At 40.9% G+C, this 20,597-nt stretch overlaps 1 protein-coding gene across 2 annotated transcripts in view; it reads right to left on the bottom strand.

Annotated features, from left to right (window-relative positions):
• The window catches only part of LOC126259360 (alpha-tubulin N-acetyltransferase-like), a 113,032-nt gene that overhangs the window by 43,906 nt on the left and 48,529 nt on the right, over nucleotides 1-20,597 (bottom strand). For both annotated transcript variants that reach the window (XM_049956095.1, XM_049956096.1), the window contains exons 5-6: nucleotides 16,748-16,811; nucleotides 9,017-9,107 (exon numbers count right to left, since the gene is read on the bottom strand). In XM_049956095.1, the coding sequence (XP_049812052.1) occupies nucleotides 9,017-9,107; nucleotides 16,748-16,811 (155 nt within the window). The remainder of the gene's footprint in view (nucleotides 1-9,016; nucleotides 9,108-16,747; nucleotides 16,812-20,597) is intronic.

Here is a 20,597-nt window from a genome sequence, read left to right as displayed (position 1 = left end):
GAGTCTATTCTGAATTTGTAAAGTTTACAACCTCATAATCTTCATATGCACTCAGGTTTCATACTGATTATAATTTCCAGGCTTCCTGCAAAAACATTTTTGTGCATGTGACAGTGTGGGGAAGAAACACAGCAAAATACTACAAATTTTGTGGCAATTTTAGAATCCAGAAAGGATATTCCAAATGAGCCAAAACTCAGAGGACTATTAAAACAGTGTACCAGTTGTATCTTATTAAGTCTACAGAAATATGGCACCCACACAGGTATAGCAGCAACTTTAGTGTTGTCATAAAGGTCACCAAGCTTGGCCATGGCACAGTCATCACATGAAGTGGAAACGTAGAAGCAAATACTGATGTTTCACCATCGAACAGCACAATTTCAGTGCGCGAGACCTTGACAAGTCTCTAGGAAACTTGTTTAACTTATTATCATGTTTCACTTTGTGGGAGGAGTTATACAGCTCCAGGTATTGCCCTATCTTCAGTCAACTTTTCTATTCCATGCAGCAATGGTAGACACTGTTTATCGTCACTTGTTCCAGTGGCTACTCCAAACTACAAGGAATAACCACACATTCCTACAAGTTCGTAATAGAAGGGAATGAAGCACTAACAAGTCCAGAACGTAGTGAAGACAGCAAAACAATAAAACTGTTCCAAATCAGTAACCACTCGAGACCGGAAAAAAACCAAGTCAAATTGGTTGTGCAGTGGCGTGATACGAATGGCTACAAAGAATGCCGTGAGCCCAGGCCACAGGCTCAGCAGCAAAAGAGTCGCCACTGGGTGGTGCCCCATGACGTGCATATCTCAGTGGTGGCTCTGCTTACAATGGCGGCCCGCAGCTGCCACTCACAGGCTTAGTGTGGTGTCACCGCCAGACACCACACTTGCTAGGTGGTAGCTTAAATCGGCCGCGGTCCATTAGTACATGTCGGACCCGCGTGTCGCCACTGTCAGGATCGCAGACCGAGCGCCACCACAAGGCAGGTGGCGAGAGACGTACTAGCACTCGCCCCAGTTGTACGACGACTTTGCTAGCGACTACACTGACGAAGCCTTTCTCTCATTTGCCGAGAGACAGTTAGAATAGCCTTCAGCTAAGTCCATGGCTACGACCTAGCAAGGCGCCATTAGTTACTTCATGAATCTAAAGAGTCTCACTTGTATCATCAAGAATGCTGTATACCAAAGGACGATATAAAAGTTAAGTGTTCTAGTAGCTACGTTCTGTTCTTTATCACATTCATTACGAATCCTGTTCCAGACTTCGCGCCAGTCGGCGTGTGTGTACGTGTGCCCTTTCGGCTACCCGTCTCTGTGGACTGGCTGCCTTGTCAGTCCACTACACTTAGTACCTCTGACATGTCCATATCTGTACTAGGAAGGCAATCCACATCACTGTCCGATACACAGCTCCTCTCCCCCCTCTCCCTTAATCAGCATGTAGGGCTGGAAATGGCCCGACCTATGCCAACTGCAACAAGGATGGGGAGAGGACAAAACCGGAGCCCCCAGCAATGGCTCAAGTGAAACTTTCTCTATGGCCACACAATAAGAGGGTGCCATCTGCATGGAGTACAGCCCAATCAATGACCTCTGGGGTGCAACTTGGGTCAACTCATTGCGAAGTGGCCACTGCGTGCAACGCGGGTGGTGCTAAAGGGTTGTCCTCCATTGGCATCTCATTCCGAGAAATACACAGTCTACAATCGTTCAGAGTGGTAAGCGCCAGAGGTAGGGTCAGGAGCCGTGCATAGCACAGTGTGAGCAAGGGGACCCACCTCAACTTGCTCCCATAGATTGTCAGTATCTGCTTCCCATCAATGTCCTGCACTAGGGCAGAGGGTGAAAGGGGGAGGAGCAGGCTCAGAGGTTGGCTCAGATCTGGGACAAGTCGAGCGGTGTTGCCTCATCAGTGCCTGGGGAGGATATGAGGACAGCATGTCATGCTGTGGGCACAGTTGATTGCCGTGACAGACCAGCTGCTCCTGGTCAATCACAACCTCGAACATCACCCCATGTTGCCATCGATGATGCACTGGGTCCACTTGGCATTTTGGCCAGAAGTGCGCGCCCACACCTGAGAGCCAGTACAATAAAACAGTTGGAGGCAGAGGCACAGTGTCTGCGCTGCTGGGCGCAGGAGGTCAAATAGGATATGTGGTCATCAGTCATCCAAAATCTCAGGTGGGCTTTGTCCACTGGCAGGGTGTAGACCAGTATGTGGCCCTTGAGTTTGCCAACACCAAGATTTTTTCATCTGTGACTTTAACATTCTGATCAATTGCGAAGCTTCGGAATTGGGTGCCAGACAGGTGAAATGGTGTGGTGGTCAGATGCTCGATACCACAACGTCTACAAAAATCTTTAAACGCTGAAGCCATAAATTGTGGGCCGCTGCTGGGAACCACTGCAGCTGCAGCCCCTTCTATAACAAAGATAGGAGATAAAGCCCGAACTGTGGCCCCAGAGGATGTTCAGGGTGTATACGAGGACAAGGAAAAAATTCCCAGCTTTCCCAGTTAAAAATACACGTTTTCTGTGTTAAGTGATAGTATACTTTCCCTCAGAACCGTAAAACTTATAAATTTCTTGAATAGTTAAGTTTTTTTCACCCGGAATATAACTTCCCAGCACTTTAGAAAACAAACCCAGGAAGAGAAAGAAAAGGCGTTTTGAAAAAATCTTTGATGTGCAGCAACATGTACAATGCATATTTTCGTATTACGAAAGTATATATTCAAATTCCACCAAACACAGAACATTAGTTTCCAAAGCACTGAAATCAAGATTGAACTTGCCCGCGAAAGGCACAGGTCCCGAGTTCGAGTCTCGGTCCGGCACACAGTTTTAATCTGCCAGGAAGTTTCATTGAATTATAGATTACAGTGTCCGCAGCTTGTGGTCTTGCGGTAGTGTTCTCGCTTCCTGCGCATGGGGTCCCGGGTTCGATTCCCGGCGGGGTCAGGGATTCTCTCTACCTCGTAATGACTGGGTGTTGTGTGTTCTTCATCATCATTTCATCTTCATTGCCTCACAAGTCGCCGAACTTCCCCGCATGGGGCCTCCCGGCCAAGAATGTCATACGATCATTTCATAGATTACAGTGTGCTTGTTAAATCATAGCACATCACATGCTCTCGGTGGCCACTGACAGCAGATATTCGGAGCATAAGACACGTGATGTAGTCAGCCAATAAGTAGTGTGAACACACAAATAGGAAAAGTTAATGGTTTAAATTAACATATGTAGTGTAGCTACAAAAAAGCTAAGTTTTCACATATACTATTGATCTTTAAGATTAATAAGCTACAAGAAAAGCTGAGATTTCATATATAATGTTGGCCTTTTTTGCGCGTGTTCCACTTTAAGATAAATTACACATGTGCCAGTAAAATTTTAAAGAATGGCATTAATGTCAGGTCTTCTAGGCTCAAAATTACTCTAAGTGACTAGTCCTCAAAGAGTTAAGTTTTAAATGAGAGTCAAGCACCCTGTGATTTAAGAAATTCATTGCACCTACTCACACTAACATAATTCATTTTGCGTAAAAGGAAATTTCCTTTGAAAGTGATGCTTTTCAAAGAACCATCCACAATATTTTCCCGCAACCTCTTAGACATGGGTTCATTTAAGCAGTTGCCAGAAGAGTCCCAGAAAACAAGCATGACTGCGCGTCGGCAGCTATGATGACGTAGGAGGCCCCATGTTCATACACATATAGCATTAAGAGATGTTACATGATGTCATAAATGAAATAGGACATCAGAGGATACCCCAAGAGCACAGGTATTTTGTAAACCATACTTAAACGCATAATTTGACTTAAAGGACACATTCATATGTGAAGATCCACAATGAAGTAGGCCATGTTTCGGGATGCAAATTTTCTTGGAGAATCAGTACTGTAATGCCTCATGTTTGGTTCTTTATTATGGCATAATGCCATACATACCAGAAGATGAACATGTGCACTTGAAATCCAGTGAACAGTTGAAACTAGTCAATAGTGTGGAACGAAACACTTTGTTTCTTATCAATTGACTGCATCTGCAGAAAAGATTAATAAAAGCCACATATATTAATCAAACTGCCAAAAATAATTTCATTGTTGTGCAAGGCTATTACTGCTTGACTGCCAAAAACATTGAAATAAAATAGAATCAGAAAACTGAAACTAATAACATATTTTAACATTCCATAATTATGTGAATGTATTTTAATTCATTTGTTAGCTCCCAGCCACAGAAATCCATTTTATTTTCATTTTAGAAGTGAACTGTAAATGAAGAGAAAACAGCAAAATCACTAAATGAAAATACAGGTCACTACCCCTTCTCCCACTACAAACCAGACTGCTCTGCATACGTGCAAATCTGGCAGCTTGAGCGCGTCAGAAAAAATTTTCTGGTTAGCATGACTGCTTCTTGCTACTGCTGCAGCCACACCTCAATTAGCCAGGAGCGGGAGATGGTACTGCTCATAAGCAACTCAACTGCGCATGCACATGAGCCCGCTGGCAACTGCTCAAAACGAACTTAATGTAAACTGTTGCGACGCCACGCTCATCGGAAGCAGTTTGCTGTTACGAAGTATTCCATAGCCCTCATCCTGAAGCCTCTGAAATCTTGCTTTTGGAAGGCGCTTTTGTGTGCACTGTGTTTTGTTGTTGTAAATGGAGCATTTCCTTTGGAACGTAAGTTTTATTCTCTTGTTGACGTTTCATTGCTGCAGTATTATTCTGCAGTAGTGGGATACAGTAAAATTCTTCGTTAGACTATCAGTCAAAATTACAAAAATTTAACTCAAGACTGAAACAATGAAAAATTTACGGAATTCTATGAACATTTCGGCTTTTTTTTCCGGTTTTCTGCCAGATAAAAAAATTCCCAGGTTTTTCCCAGATTTCCCACTTGTCCCTGAGCATATAGACTCTGTACATTCAGCATTGGCATCTATGCTCTGCCAGTACGACACCATGCCACTGCTTGCATTTGGCACTTTCCCCAATGTGCAGTGTGGAAGAGCTGCACTATGTGGGGGCAGAGTGTGGGAGGGACAATCATCCAACATTCTTTATCGTCCAAGGCTAACAAAATGACCCCTTCCATAACACCGAGTCTGTGCCTGGGGGAAAAAATAAGTGAGCCACTCTGGGTCCGCATCTTTATGCAAATGTTCAGGTCAGTCCCACTGCACTGCAGATAACGCCCTCCGAAGGAGCAGGTCCCAGCTTGTCTGCTGCTAGGTCACCCACCGTATTGGAAAACTCATGAAGGGTGTGCAGCTGGTTTATGTCCAAGGCAAAAACAGTGTTTCATGTCTGTAGAAATCGGCATGGTAGTGTATATAATAACTAAGAAACAATGCCCACTACTGCAGCTATTGCAACATTTTGTCCGGAAGTTTTGCATGGGGGTCCAACAAAGATAGCATGGGCCTGTGATCCATAATCAGCTGAAACTTGGTACCACAGAGGCAGACATGGAACTTCCAGACAGCAAAAATGATGGCCCATGGCTCTTTTTCAATCTGTAAATAATCTTGCTGTGCTTAGTTCAACATCTCGTCTTAGACACAAATGCGATAGGCTGTCCCATGCCATCGGCAAATTTATGCAATAGGAAGGCACCAACAACACAATCGGATGCATCTGTGGCTATTGTTAACCATTCGCCCAGCTGGAACATTTCCAAACAAGAACCCATCCTAAGGAACAAAGCTGCACAAATGCCCATTCACACGCTTCCGACCACACAAATAGAGTGCCCATTTTATGTAACTGGTTAAGTGGGTGGGAAATACGAGCAGCTTTTAGAATGAACTTGGCATAATAATTGATTCCACCTGGAAAATGCAATTTTTTATGATTCTGAGGCACCAGTAAATTAATAATAGTAATTACATGATCTTGGGTGGGTGTAAACTCATGTTTACTCGAACTGTGACCAAAACACTTGACCCTGGGTTGAAAAAAACTACGCTTGGTAAGATGACAACATAGACCTTCGGCTTACAGCTGATCAAACAACAGTTGTAAATAGTGTGAGTGTTGTTCCCGCGTGGCCTCCATACCTAACAAATCATCCAAATACATGACACAATTAAAGATGCCTTGAATGAACTGTCTCGATATCTCTGAAAAATTGTGGGAGCATTCGTAGTCCCAAATGGCTATCTTATATCTGTACATATTGAATGGCACATTAATCAATAGAAACTGTTTTGTGATCTTATCAACAGGTAAATGAAAATATGCGTCAGCGAGATAAACTTTTGAAAAACACTGACTTCCAGCCAATTTAGCTGACAATTTCTCTTGCCTAGGAATTGGGTACAAATCAACATGCTCAGACATTAATGAGTGATTTAAAAGCGCCACTGATCCGATGTAACCCATTAGGCTTTTGTACAACATCACAGGTGTTATCCACTATTTACACAACACTGGGGAGATAACACAAGTATTCTGCAATCTGTCGAGTTCTGCCTTAACTTGATTGCGCATGGTAAAGGGTATCTGGTGGGATCTACAGAATTTGGGCACTGCCAAATGCTTCAAAGAGGTGTGCGCCTGAAAATTCATAGCACAACCTAAAGAAGGTTCAAACACCTGTTTGGAAGTTTTGCACAACACATCCAGTTCCATGAATGGAATCACCTTAGAAATTAGATTCCCCTGATTCTGAATATGGAACCCGAAAAGTGCAAAAGCATCAAGACTAAAAATGTTAGTAGTCATCTAAGAATTAGCTACATGCAAGGTTAGTTGCCGAGCTATCTTTTTGTACTTAGCTTGCACCATGATTTGATCCCGCAGTACCATCAAATGGCCATGGTACATCACCACTTTGTGCCACAGTGGACACAGTGACGGGGAGCCAATGTGCCAGTAAGTATCCCCATTGATTAAGAACATGGCTGCATCGGTGTTCAACTGGAATTCTGCCATCACCCCCTTGATGTCCAATAGCAGTATGATACACTGCACCCTGTCTGATGTTCCTTACAGTGGCAGGATTGTGTGCAGCAAGCTAGTGATGGAAGTTGACACCCACCAGCCAAAGCAGTCACTCGTGAGGTGTCCTGGCTTGCAGTAAGCAAAACAGGCAACATCATGGTATGGGCAGTGATGCCAGAGATGATGAGGGCCACACTCTGGACATGATTTGATGGCATGACTTGTGTTGGGGTCCTCATATAATTATGGGGAGGGAAATTCGTCAGGAGCCACTGCTTGCTTCAGGACACCTCAACAGTGAAGCAAGTGCTTCCATCTTTGAGCACCTGCCAATTCATAGTGTAAAGAAGCATTAACTACTGAATCCTATGGCAGACTACCAGACGCACAAGAGCTCAGTAAATCAGATGATAACCTTGACAGAGTCATCAGTTGATCAAAGAGTATGATGATGACTAATACTATTAACAACATGGAAACCAGAAGAATCATCAAAGAGAGCTTGGGCTGAGGCAATCACTTTATGTGCCTTACCAATTTTTAACACATCTTGCAATGAAGGATTTGATGTTTCTAAAGCCTTTGCACACCTCATGATCCAGAGCCAGGTGGATTGTAACATCCTGAATTAACGGATCTGGTTAAGACACACCACACTTTTGACAAGTAAAAATCACACTTGTGATATAAGCCTTATAAATCAGCAGCCCATACCGCATAGGACTGTTTACTTTGCTTAATATGCAGATTGAACTTGAGCCTAGATGCTACGATGTGCATTTGGTGACTAGCATTCAGTCAGCAAAGCATAGGGGTCCAAGAGTGGAAGTAATTTTTGCACCACTTTGTACAACTTACTACTAGATGACAGTAACAGCACACAATGGCACTCAGGAACATCAGTTTGACATGCCTTGCAGTGCAGTTCGAAATGCCATAAATAGACCTTCCAACTCTTGCTTGCCTCACTGAAGGAAGCGAGTGGCAGAGAGAGATGTGTGGAAACAGTGGCTGCCACTTGTTGGAGAAACTGTAACACCAACATGTGCTATTCCTGCTGCTGCTGCAACAACTTGACAAACTCAGGATCCATGGTTCTACTTTAAATGGCACGGTAAGAAAGTGCTCATCGCCAGTTTTCTATCCTGCATTGCGAGGGTAGAAACTGTTTATTGTCACTTGTTTTGGTGATTATACTGAATAACAGAGAATGAACAAGTGTTCCTGTAAGTCCGCGGCTGACATGAACTGAATGAAGAACTAACTAGTCTGGGACATGGTGAAATCGGCTTAGCAATGTAACAGTTTCAAATCAGTAACAACAAACTAAGTCAACTTGGCGTGCAGTGGTGTGATATGAATGGCTACAATGTACAGGAAGGAATGAGCCACATGGCAAGCCTGGGCCACAGGCTCAGCAGCAAACAACCACCATTGTGGTGCCACGTGACACGTGTATCTCGGTGGTGGTTCCATATCCAATGGCAGCCCACAGTTGTTGCTATCTTTGAATGTCCACATCCGTGCTAGGCAGGGATTCTGAATCACTATCAGATACAAAATGTCCCATATGCCACATTTCAGCAAAAAGAAATTTATATATCACTGCTGCATTAGCTGGCATATTTGCCCAACATCACCCACTGAACATATCTGGGATATGGTTGGTTGGCAATTTGTCCATCAAAGTCCTCCAGTGACCACTGATGGTCATTTGTTGACTCTTATACAAACTATGTAGAGAGAGATTCCCCAGGAAAATTTCTACATACAATTTGATTCAATGTCACAGTGTGGATACTTTCACTGCAATGAATGGAGGCTTCATATTATACTAAATTATAAAATTCGAATATTACGTATAGATCTGTAATATGAATAGTTTCAGTACTGTTACATAATTTAATGGCAGAGTAAGCTTGATTCAGTCATTTGTATCCTTCTTAGTATTCCAATTTTTACAAATGTGTGTGTATATTTTGAATAAAATTCTGCTGGGTGTTATATTAAAGTTTACTGTTAGACTAATATTAAAGCAGGTTTGTACCTTTCCAACAGTAGACTCTGGTTTGTGGGCAGCATATCTACCAAAATGAGGCGATGAGTTAGCACTTCCTGCTGCCTCTATTACCCGAGTGCTGCAACATTTTAATTGCGATTAACTGGACACAGAAATTTGAAAGTGTCATCCATATTAGTCACAAGAAACTCTGTATAATAATCCAGATACTTCCACAAAACACGAGCATAACAACCTTGGTACATACTAAAACTGTGTCCAAAATAATCTTAGCACATTGCAGTTTCCCACCACAAGTTTATTAAAAGGCATGCAACTATTTTAAATAATTATGATTGGATTAAACTATTTATTATTGGTCTAAAAATGAAGAGAGACAAATATCATACTACATTTTAACATTTTAATGATTAAATTTTCTGTTTACCTTGATGCCCTGAGAAAAACCTGCTTAATTAAAATACAATTTGAACAGTTGTTATGAGGACAGAACATTACTTATGTTTAATATATTTTCTGAACAGAGAAGACTGAGTGGAGACGTCTGCTGAAATAGCTAACTTTTGTTTTTCATTCCACCTTTTAACTATTGAACAATGGAAAATCTGAGATGGAATGACAACAATGAATTAGGATAGGTTGCAGATCACTACATACAGGAGTCACTGAGCAGCAGACATGCACCATAAAGAATAAACCGAACAGCACCTTAGTGTCATACATAAATAATGTCACTTCTATATTTAAAGTACATTTCAAAGTAGACTAAGCTATCAAAGTCCTTTGTCAGACATAGAAGCGCCCCGCCCCCCCACCCTATATATATCATCGTGTGTGTGTGTGTGTGTGTGTGTGTGTGTGTGTGTGTGTGTGTTGTGTGGGCGCGCGCGCGCGCGCGTGTGTGTGTGCGCAAAATAAGTGTATATTTCTCATTCAAGACTTTGCATTATCTCATTTCTGCCACTGAGGATTGTTCAATCAATAGCTCTGATTGAATCTGATTACAATCAGTATAAAACTGACACTGATATGAAATGTTTGAAGTACCACACTTCCAGACAAACTGTGAAACTGTGGGGGAAGATATTTTTCTACTTTTTTATGGGAGTAGAGGAGAATGCAACCATTCATAAACACTGCCAAGTGCAGCAAATGTCTATCAGTGATCTTAATTAGGTATAAACATGGTAACAGAACTTTCTGGTGGAAATTGAGGGAGTAAAGGTAACGACTCAACGGATTGTAGAGATGTACCATCCATTGAAATCTAACATTTATTCAGTAGTATGTTCGAGCACTGAGTAGTAAATGCCGCAGTGGCCACTCCTGGGTGGACGCTGGTTGGTTGACATGCATACACAAAAAACACTGTGCAGAAATTGCAGCAGAATTGATATACGACATGACTGCTTTAACAGGTGGCCCTGAATCTGACAGCATAAGCCTACAACAGGACTAACTGGAACAGAATTTGCTGGATGGGTGTATAGGACAGGTCTTGCACCTGGGTTTTCCACAGGGGAATGACCCATATGATGACAGCTTGGGAGAGAGTGTAGCATAAAGACTTGTGGGTAGGATGTTCTTCATTTCTGGGCACTTTGATAAATACCTGGAGAAAGATATGGCTGAGTTGTCCCAGTCTGGGCTGATGCTGGGTGATGAGGGGGAGGGTTGCTTTGCCACTGGTACTTGGGGTTGGTTGGCAGTTTAGAGATGTATCAGAATATTATGCACAAAATCTGTCTATGGATCTGTCTATGGATCTGGTGGATGTGCCTATCTGTGAAGGCCCTAGCAAGATCTTCAGTACAGCAGGCAAGGGATTTCTCATCACTGCAGATGCACCTTCCACTGGTGGCCAGGCTATATGGGAATTAGTGTTTCGTGTGGAGGGATGACAATTGATTGGAAGTGTTAGTCAAATACCTTGCTAGAATAGGGCACTGAGGATTGATGGTTTTCAGGATTTTGGAAAGCATGTGGAATATGGGGTGCAAAGAGATGAGGAGATGGATTTGGGTGAGATATATTGTGATGAGGCTAATGATTTGAGTGACAACTGGATGTTACATTTGACTTCTGGGCAGAGATCATTATGGCAGGGTTTGTAAATAGAGCAGTCAGACAGGTGACAGATGCCTTCTGTCTGGCAGTAACTGTGCTTCATCACAATAGTGGCAGAACCTTTTTGTATGAAGGAAGATTAAATCAGGGTCTATCTTGAGTTTGTGGACAGCTGTTCTCTCCTCCACTGAGAAATATGTAAGGAGTCTGGGAAGGAACCTAAAAAGTTGGTCACAGAGAAATTGTAAATAAAGGATTCCTGGATGCTAACCAGGGATAGGTTAGGCAGGAGCTGGACAGGGTCATGTTTGGTTAGTGGTATGAACTGGGAGACACAAGATTCAATGTTGGAATTTGGTTGGAGGAATTGGTGGCTAGAAAGTGCTCCCACTGTAGGAACTCAGCCCCCAAGGCAGCGGAGGGGCTCCCACCTTTTTGTTGGCTGTGGCTGCTTGCACATCCTTAGACTCAAGAAGAAGGAGAGTAACTCTTTGATAAGTCCAAAATGATGGAACTCAGTCTTGGACTGAGGTAACACTTTTACACAGGACTGAAACACCATCTCTCCCATAGCCCAACCTGCCACCTTCCTGGCAGTTGACCTCTTACCATCTGATGGCTTCATTCAAACATCTATCCATATCAATCTCACTAACTGTCATTCCCGCCAAAAAAAAAAAAAAATCATCACCTAAATATAGCCTGGTCACTGATGGATGGCTCATTTATAGTGACAACAAAACCTCTTGCCAAGTATGCTGACAGTCTTACTAAGGCCTTCATAGACACGCACATCCATCACACCTTCTCCGCAGATGGATTTTCCTTGCCACAGACTCACACATGCCTAACCTTCAAACATCCCCAAGAACCATCAACAAAGACGTAACCCCTCAACACCCAATATCACCCTACACTGGAACAACTGAACCAAATCCTTCGCCAGGGCTTCAACTATTTATCTTCGTGTCCAGAAATGAGGAACAGTGAAAGCACGCTTATCATATATGGCTTCTGTTTTCTATTTCCGCAAGGCATTTCATGTGGGCATGTCCACCAATAAGACACCTACAAAAATGAATGGCCACTTCCAAACTGTGGACTAGACCAGAGTTGACCATCCCGTGGCAGAACATGCTGCTCGGCATGTGCTCTATTTCAGTGTCTGTTTCACAATCCATATCATCTGGATAATTAATCCCCCTTCTCCAGAAACTGCTTTTTTGAAGTGTGTAAATGGGAGTTGTCCTTCCAATAAAATCTTCAGTCCCACAGTCCTCCTGGCCTCAATCTCAGCTAGCCCCCTGACCAATCCCTAACTCTACCCCTGTTCCAGGACACTAACTTCACTCACCCTGCACCCTCTCCCCTGAAGTCTCCCCTCTTCAACTGTGTGTCCCCCTCCCAATCCATTGTCATTGTAGAGTGAACTGTACACAACTAACCCTGCTTGCTGCTCACTTGTCACTGCCCATGCCACAATCCTATCCCATGTATCTGAAGTCCCTTCACCCCAACCATCAGCCACCCTTCCTCAAACCTCCTTCCCGTCACAGCCTCCTTTCTCCTTTGTGTGTCTGTGGCACAAATTTCCATACACAGTGGCAACAAGTCAACATGTAGTCAAAAGTTAATGTACAACAACATAAAACTCAAAAATGCAGCACAAGCTGCAAAGAAATACACGAAAGGGGGGAAGACTCGAACTTTGGAACTTCTTTGCCTGGAAAGGGAGAGAAAAAAGGGGACTTATTATTTTTTTTAAATTATTTATTCACACATCAAGTTCTGTAGGACCAAACTGAGGAGCAAATCTTCAAAGTCGTGGAACATGTCAGTACATTAAATTACAACATAAAAGTAATTACAGATAAAAATAAAATGTTTATGAACCCAAAAAGTCAAGCCATAAGTTTAAGTAAATGCAATCAACAATATAACATTAGAATCAGCTTAATTTTTCAAAACTCCTCAACAGAATAGGAGTGACCCAGGAGGAAACTCTTCAGTTTCGATTTGAAAATGCATGGACTATTGCTAAGATTTTTGAATTCTTGTGGTAGGTTACTGAAAATGGATCCAGCAGTATACTGCACACCTTTCTGCACAAGCATTAAGGAAGTCCGATCCAAATGCAGGTTGGATTTCTGCCAAGTATTAACTGAGTGAAAGCTGCTTATTCTTGGGAATAAGCTGATATTGTTAACAAGAAACAATACTAAAGAATATATATATATATATATATTGAGAGGCCAACATCAAAATACCCAGAACAAGGCCCAAACCACCTGTTTCTGAGCCAAAAATATCCTTTTAGAATGAGAGAAATTACCCCAAAATATAATACCATACGACATAAGAGAATGAAAATTAGCAAAGTAGACCAATTTTCATGTTGAATGATCACTTTCTTCAGATACTGTTCCAATAGTAAAAATGACAGCATTAAGTCTTTGAACAAGATCCTGCAAGTGGGCTTTCCATGACAGTTTACTATCTATCTGAACACCCAGAAATTTGAACTGTTCAGTTTCAATAATCATATGCACATTCTGTTTAAATTAAACCATCAGGTTTTGTTGAACTGTGTGTTAGAAACTGTAAAAACTGAGTCTTTCTGTGACTTAGCATTAGTTTATTTTCTACAAGCCATGAACTTATGTCATGAACTGCACTATTTGAAACTGAGCACTACTGCACACAACATCCTTTACTACCAAGCTAGTGTCATCAGCAAACAGAAATATTTTAGAATTACCCTAATACTAAGGGGCATATCATTTATATAAATAAGGAACAGGAGTGGCCCCAACACTGATCCCTAGGGCACCCCCCCCCCCCCCCCACTTGACTATACACCACTCAGACCCCACATCACAGCCATTCTCAACACTGTGAATAATGACCTTTTGCTGTTTGTTGCTAAAGTAAGAGGTGAACCAATTGTAAGCTGCTCCCCGTATTCCATAACGGTAAAGCTCCTGGACCAATATTTCGAGATCAACACAATCAAATGCCTTAGTTAAATAAAAAAATATGTCTAGCATTTGAAACCTTTTGTTTAACCCATCCAGTAACTCACAGAGAAAAGAGAACACAGCATTTTCAGTTTTTAAATGACTTCTAAAGCTGAACTGTACATTTGACAGCAAATTATGTGATATAAAATGGTCAATTATCCTTATATACACATCCCTTTCAACAACTTTGCAAACACTGACAGCATAGAAATATGTCTAAAATGGTCTATATTATACCTTTCTCCCTTTTTATAAAGCAGTTTTGCTACTGGGTATGTTAATCGTTCAGGAAACTGAACATTCCTAAAGGAAAAATTACAAATATAACTAAGTACAGGGCTAATATGTGCAGCACAGTACTTTAATATTTTGCTAGGCACTCCATCATATCCATGAGATTCCTTAGTCTTGAGTGATTTAATTACTGAAGCAATCTCCCCTTTGTCTGTATTACAGAGGAGTATTTCAGACATCAATCTTGGAAAGGTATTTGCCAAGAGAGTTATATGATTCCCTGTAGAAACTAAATTTTTGTTTAATTCACCAGCAATACTCAGAAAATTATTATTAAATACTATCCATATATCTGATTTATCAGTAACAGAAGTATTTTTACTACAAACTGACTTTATATCGTCGGCCATGTGCTGGTTGCTGACCAGCCACTTCCTTCACAACTAACCACATGGTTTTAATTTTATCCTATGAATTAGCTACTCTATTTGCATACTACATACTCTGTCTTCCTCATAACATTTTTAAGTACCTTATCATACTGTGCGTAATGGGCTACTGTAGCTTGATTGTGACTACTTCCAATGTTCTGATATAATTCCCACTTTGTTCTACATGATAACCTTATCCCACTTGTCAGCTACACAGGCTGCCTTTTACTGCTAGTACCTCGTTTAGAACATTCTAATGGAAAGCAACTGTCACAGAGCATGAGAAATGTGTTAAGGAACACATTACATTTGTCGTTATGTTATAAGCACTATAAACATCCTGCCACTCCTGTTCTTGACGAGGTTTAAGAAACTCTCTACTGCCATTCCTACATAATTTGTAAATATATGTGACATTTATTTGAGTACAAAATCCTTTTAGTCTTAAAATTTGTGCATCACGGTCTGAAAGGTCATTCACCCTTTTACGAACAGAATGCCTGTCTAATAATGAAGAATGAATAAAAATATTGCCTATGGCTGTGCTACTGTTCCTCTGCACCCTAGTTGGAAAAAAAAAAAAAAAACACTATGAAGTGAATCAAGAACCCTCTCTAACTTGAGTGGAAATGCTCTCGCGTCAGAGTTATGGGACATATAAACAACAAAAATTAGAAGTTTAGTTTCACTAATGATAATGTTGTTCATGAAAATGCACTAAGGGAGACAATACAGGAAAAAATATGAAAATTAACACTGAAATTCCTGTAACAAATGAGGCTTGAGAAGTTCGAAGTGGTGTACAAGGTAGATAACAAGTCAGAGTTAGAAAGGAGACACACAGCGTAATGCAAATATGGATCCAGAGGTGAAAGAGAAAAGCACATAAAAATACTGGAACAGAAGAAAAAAGTTACTGAAACAATACATACTAAAGTAGGGCTTGCAGATACTTGAGTGAAGAAATGGAATTCCAACTTTCAGTTTAAAGTCTACCAGTCAATTAATTTAACAGCAGAAGGGGTAAGGATGAAATAAAAATGAATAGGAAATGTATGCATGTCTACAAGGGCAGAAAAATTATTCCAAACACAGAATTGGGGGGGTGCACAGTGTAAAGGAAAGCAGGTGCAGCATCTTTCCCTAATTATGGCACACATTTTCACATTTCCAATCTATCCTCCTTTCTTTTCCTCCAGTGGATATGTACCCCACTGGTCGATCTCACACAGCCAGGTGCTGATCAAGCAGCCCGTGTCAGCACAGAAAGTGTGCAGTAGGGTCACCAGAACACGGAAGGTACAGGTAGGCAAACTTTCAGTTTAAAGTCTACCAGTCAATTAATTTAACAGCAGAAGGGGTAAGGATGAAATAAAAATGAATAGGAAATGTATTTTCATAAATAAATTGATCTGTAGCGTAGCTTAAAACCGGACAAGGGTACATCTAGAATCTGTCGGCATAGAGTTTGCAACAGCATGTTACGTCAGCGCTCTGAGCGCTTGACCTTTGACCCCGCCGATAAGGCGGCTCAAGGACATCTTGGCTGCGCGCCAGCCGCCGACTTAGCGCTCAGCCAGTCTCCCTTTGATTCCTTGTTATTTTATTTTATTTATTTATTTTTTTTTAACTTTACTTGCAAAATTCTCTCTTCTTTTTATCTCTGTCTTTAATTCAATATTTACCTTTCACTTGTCCCTTCCATTATCTCCCCACTGAAACTGGCATAGTGCTTAACAATGTACTTACTCAATCTGATGCTTTTCCCCTTCATATTTGCCTCCCTCTCCTTGAATCAGGCAGATGCGAATCTTTCTCAACCAAGGGAACATGTGAACTGAGGGTGGGAGGATAGGGCTCTGACTTTCCTCCAACAAACATACCTTTTTTCATTGAAAAAGGAACATATAGTTCTAAAAACTAGAAGGATTATTATTTTCTACTTTTAGTGTTTCAGTCAGTAACATTATGAACTGTGCCTTCTCTCCGTAATTTTACATACTTACGCGTTCATGCCTGCTACAGACTTATTGTCTTGAAGATGTCCTTTTCCTGACATGTGAATAACATCTGTCAACAAATAGTTATCACCCAATTAATATAGTATAAATGTAAGATGAGAACAGATTTATTTACTACAAACAATTGCACAAAAAGAACAGATGTCATAAAATTTTTGCAGTATTATTTCGATACACACAGAAACACATATAAAAAATTACAAGGAATGTGTGCCTGGCCTTAAAACAACTTTTCCGCACTGTACGCAAACCGCTGTTGAGAATGTGAACATTGTAATGGTGCAGGCTAACATCGAAGAATGGTCAAAACATAGTGTAACATGGGTTATCAACATGGGTTACCTAAAACAGAGAATGGCAGACTGAATATGGCACAGAAATTAAGCTCCAGTGCCAAAGAAATGCAAAACACGACATTGTTGGCCATTGTGTGCATAAATGCAGCAACAGAAAAATTAAAAAAAATTGATGATTACAGCAATGTGCACAGAACAAACATATATGTAAAATAAATACTGGTAACCAGAAATAAAACTTCATTTTAACTTATTAAAATATACAATGTTTAAAATTTGTATTAAACAATACCATAACCACTTAAAAATAATTCTAGGTTTTTACAACAACAAGATATGTAAACTTCTTGATAGAATAAAACTGCATGCTGGGCCAGGACTCAAACCTGAGACTTTTGTCTTTCCCAGGTTCCAGTATTAATCTGCCAGGAAGTTTCAAATCAGCACACACTTCAACACAGATGTAAAATTTATTTTGGAATGTAAGCAGGTTATCTTTGCTATTTTCAGTTTGTTAGTAAAACACATGCTACAGTCCTCTAGTGTATTTACTTACCATTTTACATGTCTATTGCTATTCAGCTTGTTGGGAAGCTATCATGAAATTCCTGACATCAATGGTTAGGGAATTCTCCATACTCTGTGCATGTGCATGCTAACTTGTAGCTCTCCTCATATCACACTGTGTAATTTGATAATCCCTCACACTAACCATAGCAAGACCCATACGTTAGGTTGATTCATAAGTTCATAGCATTTTTCCATAAGTTTAATAAACACAACAGAAACATAACAGAGACTTTAGTCATCAATAATCTACTCTATTTCACTATTTATAACAGCCTGGCAATGCTGGGGTAACTTTTTTATTCCACAACTGTAGAAATCACAGAGTTGAGGTGAAGGAGTCATTCAGCCACGTTCAGAGCACATTTTCAGCCAGACAGGAAGTTCCTTGAAAGCTGTTCGAAATAGACAATGTAGGAAAAGATAGATTACTACTTCCCATAAAGACGACATGTCAAGTTGCAGACAGGCATGATTAACAGACACTCACATGTAGCCACAGCCTTTGTCAGTAAAGAAAGATGTGCATGTGCACAAGCAAGCACACCTCTCTCTCTCTCTCTCTCTCTCTCTCTCTCTCTCTCTCTCTCACTCACACACACACACACACACACACACACACACACACACACACACACAACCACCAACTCCAGCATCTCGCCAGTCCAGCCAGTTCTTGGGTACACTGACATGGATCATTATAGATTAATGCATTTAAACAATCTTCATGAAACTGTGAAGGTCTTCCTGAATGTGGAGAGTCAGTAATGTCAAAACAATCCTCCTCAAAACGAGAAATTCGTTTTCTTGTTGTGCTGTCCAATGACATTATACCCATAGATGGTGCAAGTGTTTTTGGTTACCTCCACTACTGTCACTGTTCTGCTGAACTCTAACAGAAGAATATGTCGGTAATGCTCTGATTTCTACACTTGTCACTCCATTTCCTAGCATCCACAGCTCCACTCACTATCTCCAAATGACAACATGGACACTTAAACAGCAACAGTGAATTATAAATAAAAACTGAATCCATAAATAAACCCGTAGCAATCAGCCATTGCAACTAGAATAACATGCAAAACAAAAATGCTACAAAATTTTGCACCAACCTAATATTTTTGGATACCAATTTGTGGATATGTTATACTATTCAAATTCTCTCTAAATTCACAAGATACAGTCAAGTCATTCAAGTAGTACGAGTAAAATTTTAGTGTTGTAGGGTATTTTGTGGTGCAAATACATTCTGAAAACAGTTTTGTAGTATTTTCAATAGTTCAGAATTTGTTTAAGCTTTTTAGGTGTTCCACTCCAAAAAGTCAAAATCTAATTAGATTGACTATCTGTCATATTCTGTACTCTGAAATTCATGAAGATATGTGGACTCAGAATTCTGTAGAAAGAAAACTCCACTCACAAGGAACTTTATGAATAAAGGCAGTCAAATGAAAATGAGACAGACTATTTAATGAGCATGTGGTGGATGTTGGTAACACAGGTACAGTATGAATGTTAACTGCTGTGCCACGTGTCTATTAGACATGCTCATCATGCTTTCAACTTCACTGTGGGGCTGGGAAAGAGGAACATCAAGGAATAGAGCCATTTTTAACTGTAGATGGAGTGTAAGGAAGTGAAATTTATACCCGAATGCCTGCTTTGTATAGTGAACACAGTACGCCATGAGCATGTATGTTCGCATGGGATGAATTGTTTTGACAAGGACGGGTGTCACTGGAACACAGCAGTCGGCCAGGAGAGGCTCACTGTGTCATTAGCCCTTCTCTTTAAAGTCAAGATGGTGTACTCAGTAATGAAACAAAGCAGTAGGCTCTGCCAGAAATATCGACTCTTAGACAATGTGTCTAATAGTGTATTTTAATACGACAGTAAGCCATCTTAGGCAGTTTATAACACTTAAAACACTTGATAATGGCGCTTTGTAGCTGAAATCATGATTGTGTAAGTGTCAAATGTAACTGTAAATTGTAAATAAACAACAGTCTAATGGCAGTACTGACTTTAAAGAAATATATTATGACTGTGGTTCCGCATTATCAAAAAGTTATTAGCCCTTCTCTCACTGCTCTGGTGGATGCTGCCATCAGAAATGATCGATGATGGATAGTAGAAGACTTGTGGCTCATGTAGAGCATCAGTCAGTACTGCTCATAACATCATGACAGAGCATCTGAAGTTCTGTAAAATCTGATCATAGTGGGTTTCCCACAGCTTGAAGGAGGACCGACCAGAAATTGAACAGGATGTTGACATCACTGCAGCTCCTGGAACAGTATCATAATGAAGAATTTGTTTCCTGTCCCATATTGCCATGGAAAATGAAACATGGTGTCATCATTTGGAGCTGGTGAGTGTCAGAGCCAAGAATGGAAGAAGATGGGTACACCCCTACTGAAAAAATCCAAAGCCGTGCACCCCAGCTCAGGGAAACACAAAGTTTTTCTTCAACTGCAAGGCCCTGTTGTTTTTGGCTTTCTAGAACACAGTGCCACAATTAACACACAATGGTACATGGAAACTTTGCAAAAACTGAAGTGCACCAAGTCCAAGCACCCAAGAATGTTGATTGAAGGCACGATTCTGTTGCAGGATAATGCATGCCAACACACAGCCAAGGTTGTTTCAACTCCGCTACAGAAATTTCATTGGGGAGTCCCTTACTCTTCCTCCACACAATCCTGATCCCTCTCCATGCAAGTTTCACTTATTTACAGCCCTGAAGAAAGACATTCATGGCCATCAATTTGCTTTGGAAGAAGTGTGCATGCCTGGGTACAATCATGGTTCCATAGGCAGCTGCAAACATTTTTCCATGAAGGCATGGATATCTTGTCTCTCAGTGGAATACATATATTAACAGTTACCATGATTACTTTTGAAATAATAAACAGTTTTCTTAATTTTCCCATCTGCCTCTTTCTCATTTGGCTTCCACTTACAAGCAGCTG

This window comes from Schistocerca nitens, chromosome 5 (assembly GCF_023898315.1).
Source record: "Schistocerca nitens isolate TAMUIC-IGC-003100 chromosome 5, iqSchNite1.1, whole genome shotgun sequence".
NCBI classification, from domain to species: domain Eukaryota; kingdom Metazoa; phylum Arthropoda; class Insecta; order Orthoptera; family Acrididae; genus Schistocerca; species Schistocerca nitens.
The sequence above is the reverse complement of the archived record's forward strand: the minus strand, read 5'-3'. Positions and strand labels throughout refer to the sequence as shown.